The following is a 5,434-nucleotide window of genomic DNA, read 5'->3' as shown; positions in this document are numbered from 1 at the left end:
GGGCAGGAGAATTGCCTGAACCCAGGAGGCGGAGGTTGCGGTGAGCCGAGATCGCGCCATTGCACTCCAGCCTGGGTAACAAGAGCGAAACTCCGTCTTAAAAAAAAAAGAAAAAAGAAAAAGAAAAAAAGCTCTGATGTACAAATAGTTAATTATTTGCCTGGGTTAACTGCTAATCACAAATGGATTACAAACAAGCATGTAAGTCAGTTGTTAGTTGGCTTTGAAAATTTTACTTATCCTGAAAAGTACATTTTTTTTTTCTTTTTAAATGCTCCTATCAGGAATGAAGCGAAGTCAGGTGGACGAAGTGATTTGATACCAACTATCAAATTTCGACACTGTTCTCTGTTAAGAAATCGACGCTGTACTGTAGCATACCTGTAAGCTTCTTAATTTTTGCTTGTGGTGACAGGGTTTTCTGTGTGGTTTCCCAGGTGACTATCTCAAATGGGTAACATTAAATCTTAGATTTCTCTCTCTCTCTGTTTTTTGTTTTTTGTTTTTTTTTTTGAGACGGAGTTTCACTCTTGTTACCCAGGCTGGAGTGCAATGGCGTGATCTCGGCTTGCCGCAACCTCCGCCTCCTGGGTTCAGGCAATTCTCCTGCCTGAGCCTCCTGAGTAGCTGGGATTACAGGCACATGCCACCGTGCCTGTAATTTTTTGTATTTTTAGTAGAGACGGGGTTTCACCATGTTGACCAGGATGGCCTCAATGTCTTGACCTCGTGATCCACCCGCCTCGGCCTCCCACAGTGCTGGGATTACAGGCGTGAGCCACTGTGCCCAGCTGACACTTTTAAAAGTAGGGAGAATGATACTATAATGAACCTCAGTGGAGCCATCATATGGTTTTAACAATTTTAATTATTTTGCCATTTTGCCATATTTTCTTCACCGTGTTTTGCTTGTTGGTGCTACGCTATTTTTTTTTTTAGACAGTATCACTGTATTGCCCAGGCTGGAGTGTAGTGGCGCGATCTTGGCCCACTGCAACCTCTCCCGCCGGGGTTTAAGCAATTCTCCTGCCTCAGCCTCCCCAGTAGCTGGGATTACAGGCCGCTGCCACTGTGCTCGGCTAATATTTGTATTTTTAGTAGAGATGGGGTTGCATCATCTCCACCAGGCTGTTCTTGAACTTCTGACCTTGTGATCCACCCACCTCGGACTCCCAAAGTCCTGGGATTACAGGTGTGAGTCAGCACGCCCGGCCAGTGCCACACTATTGAAGTGCATCATGGTGTGTCACTACTGAATATGGTTGTGTTCTTACTATTCTTCTTCTTTGTCTTAGAAATAAGGAGCTTTGGTTGGGTGTGGTGGCTTACACCTGTCATCTCAGCACTTTGGGAGGCTGAGGCAGGTGGATCACGAGGTCAGGAATTCCAGACTGGCCTGGCCAACATGGTGAAGTCCCGTCTCTACAAAAAAAAATACAAAAATTAACCAGGGCCGGGCACGGTGGCTCAAGCCTGTAATCCCAGCACTTTGGGAGGCCGAGGCAGGTGGATCACGAGGTCAAGAGATCGAGACTGGCCTGGCCAACATGGTGAAGTCCCGTCTCTACAAAAAAAAATACAAAAATTAACCAGGGCCGGGCATAGTGGCTCATGCCTGTAATCCCAGCACTTTGGGAGGCTGAGGTAGATGGATCACCTGAGATCAGGAGTTCGAGACCAGCCTGGCCAATATGGTGAAACCCTGTCTCTACTGAAAATGCAAACATTAGCCGGGCATGGTGGTGGGTACCTAATCCCAGCTACTTGGGAGGTTAAGACAGGAGAATCGCTTGAAACCGGGAGGCGGAGGTTGCAGTGAGCCGAGATCACTCCACTGCACTCCAGCCTGGGTGAGAAGAGCAAAACTGTCTCAAAACTGTCACACATGGAGCAGTGGACAGTACATTCAGGCTGACTTTTCAGACTGTGCAGATGTTCCTCTAGTTGTCCCTAAGATGTCTTTTTAGAGCTGGTATGTTTGCGTCAAGGTCCAAACAAGTCCACACATGATCCCCCTTTTATTCTTACCACCCAATGCCTTCTTGATGTCCTAGGTATGACCGCTTGCTTCGGATCAGAGCACTCAGATGGGAGTATGGTAGCGTCTTGCCAAATGCATTACGGTTTCACATGTCTGCTGAAGAAGTGAGTTAACATTGTGCAAGTTTATAAATTGCAATAATGCTAATGTTCTTTCATTGTTGTATGATAGTGTTTATTGGTATTCCTCTTTTTGTTTTTAATGTCTGTTTTTCCCCAATTTTTGCCTGGTATTTAGCGTATAATGTGAGGGGAACTATGTAGTGAGGAGTAATTCTAAATGATACGTGGAAAACTATTATTAAAAAAATAGAGTCCCATGATGTTATATTAGTGATCCATCAGTGGCACTGAAAAACTAGCATTGTTATTTGGGGATATTCCATAAAATGTTTATATATGTATATATACTTTTCCTAATAAATGCTACAGATTCCTATTTGTCTAGTCACTGAGGCAAAGAGCTAGCCCATTATTTAAGGACATAGGATTGGAGTCAGGTGGATTTAGGTTCAAATCCCGGCTCTCTGCTGTCTAATCTTGGACAAGTCACTTGACCTGTTTCTGTGCCTAAATTTCCTCATTACAAGATGAAGATCATAGTACCTATCTATTACAGGTTGTAGTGACTTCTGACACTATCTGCAGTTCAACCAGACACTATGGGTTAAGCACACAATCTTCTGTAAGGCTGCTCTCACTTGAGTTGCCACCCATAAGTTTGGGGATCCCACTGTTAACCTTAAGTTCAGTAATTCACTAGAATGGCTCATAGAACTCAGAAAATCACTGTACTTAAAATTAGTTTTATTACACCAAAAAAGATACAAATCAAAACCAGCCAAAGGAAGAGACTCACAGAATGAAGTCTGAGAGGGTCCCAGATTTAAGCTCCTAGTATCCTCACCCTGTGTGATCAGGATGCAGCATAATCCGGGCATATTTGCATGTAATAATAACACACAGAGTATCGTTAACCAAGGAAGCTCTCCAGAGTGTTTATTGGGGCTTCATTACATAGACATGATTAATTAAATCTTTGGCCCTGTGATTGAGGTCAACCTCCATCCCTCTTTCCTTTCCTGGAGGTCAGACTGACATCAGGAAGCCCAAAGGGCCAATACTTTAATTACATGGTTTGTCTCTTTCTGGAATGGCCAGCCCCAACTCTGAGTCATCTTGTTAGCACAGATTATCTAGGGCTTCACCACAAGTCACCTCAGTAGCACATACTCTCAGGGCATGTCATGAATAACAAGACACTTCTATTACTTGAGAAAGTCCAAGAATTTAGAAGCTACCTCCCAGGAATGAGGGAGAGAGGTGCACCAAATTCTTTATTCTATAAGTGTTATTACAAGGCCTATCACAGGGTTACTTCAGGTGATCTATGTGGAGCACAGCATAGGAAGGCACCCAATAAATGTTAACAGTTACTGTGTTAGAGTTGCAAGGCACAGAGCTTAAGAAAGCAAATATTCAGTACAGCAAACCACCATTGCACATGTATACCTATGTAACAAACCTGCATGTTCAGCACATGTATCCCAGAACTTAAAGTAAAATTTAAAAAAAGAAAGCAAATATTCAATGTGTTTGCCATTAGATTCTGCACATTTTTGAAAGTGATCTATTTGTTGTCATAGCTTTGTTTTCATTCTGTCCATTTTCTGCATAAATAAATGAATAATCTGTACCTCAGATTTACCAGTAACTACGAAATTGGTAACATGTTAGTACCTCACTTTATTTTTATGCTCTTTGTATTCAAATCTACTTACATCAATTGAACTTTGGGGTAATTCCCATGTATTATGGTGAGATGAACAGAACACTATGTTGTTTCTCTAATGATTTTTTTCATACAATATTTTAGATTATTATTATTTTTGAGTTGGAGTCTTGCTCTGTTGCCCAGGCTGGAGTGCAGTGGTGCGACCTCAGCTCACTGCAACCTCCGCCTCCCGGGTTCAAGTGATTCTCCTGCTTCAGCCTGCTGAGTAGCTGGGATTACAGGCCTGTGCCACTATGCCCAGCTAATTTTTTTTTTTTTTACTTTTTATTTTTTTATTAAATATAAACACGAGGTTTCACCATGTTGGTAAGGCTGGTTTTGAACTCCCGACCTCAGGTGATCCACCCGCCTTGGCCTCCAAAGTGCTTGAATTACATGTGTGAGCCACCACGTCCAGCTAATTTTTATATTTTAGTAGAGACAGGGTTTCACTGTGTTGTCCAGGCTGGTCTCAAACTCCTGACCTCGTGATCTGCCCGCCTCAGCCTGCCAGCACTGGGATTACTGTGAGCCGCCGCACCCGGTGATTAATGTTTCTTATAATTTTGTAAATGATCACAAGCTACATTTATTCAAGCACATTAATTAGATTTCATATTGGACATTGTTTCTCTAAGGATGGCACTTTTCTGTGATTACTGAGTTCCCAAAGTCAGTTACTATTTTAATAAAATATAACCATGTTAACAGCAAAGAAAGAATATTAATGGGTCTAGAGATTAAGTTGTTTGAGAATAGTGAAATCTGAGATAGTTTCTTGGAAGAGTTTGTGAATTACTGCAAAACTGGCAAATGACTTCCTTCTACCACAGTGTCCTCATCTATAAAAAGGAATATACCAGCCTGGTCAACATTGTGAAACCCTGTCTCTACTAAAAATACAAAAACTAGCTGGGTGTGGTGGCTTGTGCCTGTAATCCCAGCTACTCAGGAAGGCTGAGGCGAATCACTTGACCTGGGAGGTGGAGGATGTGGTGAGCCAAGATCACGCCACTGCACTTTAGTCTGAGCAAGGGAGTGAGACCCTGTCTCAAAAAAAAAAAAAATAGAAAAAAATTGGGTATACATGGTCTCTTTCTTTCAGTAGTGGTGTTTTGGAAAAACTTAAGGATGACAAGAGATTAATACAGATATACTCTGTAGTAGAACACAGACATCCCTGCTTGAGGCAATTGCATGGTGCCAACTGCATCAACCATTTTGGACCAGTAACAAAGAATATTTCCAGGTATCCCTGACAACTTACAGGAGCCCATGAGGTCCGAGTGTCATCGTGGATGTCTGTGTTGTCCAAGGATAGTGCTTCAGTGGGTGATGCCATGGGCCTGAGTCTGCCACCTGAGTTCAGATCCCTGCCCTGTTAACTCTGAGCCCTTTGGTAAATTATCCAGTCTCGGCCGGGCGCGGTGGCTCAAGCCTGTAATCCCAGCACTGTGGGAGGCCGAGGCGGGTGGATCACGAGGTCAAGAGATCGAGACCATCCTGGTCAACATGGCGAAACCCCGTCTCTACTAAAAATACAAAAAAATTAGCTGGGCATGGTGGTGCGTGTCTGTAGTCCCAGCTGCTCAGGAGGCTGAGGCAGGAGAATTGCCTGAA

The 5,434-nt window shown here is 43.2% G+C and overlaps 1 protein-coding gene across 1 annotated transcript in view; it reads left to right on the top strand.

The window, feature by feature from the left end:
* GINS1 (GINS complex subunit 1) overlaps positions 1 to 5,434 on the top strand; it is a 40,977-nt gene that overhangs the window by 12,518 nt on the left and 23,025 nt on the right. Inside the window, exons 3-4 of the mRNA XM_017541434.2 lie at positions 285 to 383; positions 2,055 to 2,145. Of these exons, the coding sequence (XP_017396923.1) occupies positions 285 to 383; positions 2,055 to 2,145 (190 nt within the window). The remainder of the gene's footprint in view (positions 1 to 284; positions 384 to 2,054; positions 2,146 to 5,434) is intronic.

Source organism: Cebus imitator, unplaced genomic scaffold (genome assembly GCF_001604975.1).
Source record: "Cebus imitator isolate Cc_AM_T3 unplaced genomic scaffold, Cebus_imitator-1.0 Scaffold134, whole genome shotgun sequence".
Taxonomy (NCBI): domain Eukaryota; kingdom Metazoa; phylum Chordata; class Mammalia; order Primates; family Cebidae; genus Cebus; species Cebus imitator.
Note: the sequence above shows the minus strand (reverse complement) of the source record. Positions and strands in the feature narration are given on the sequence as shown.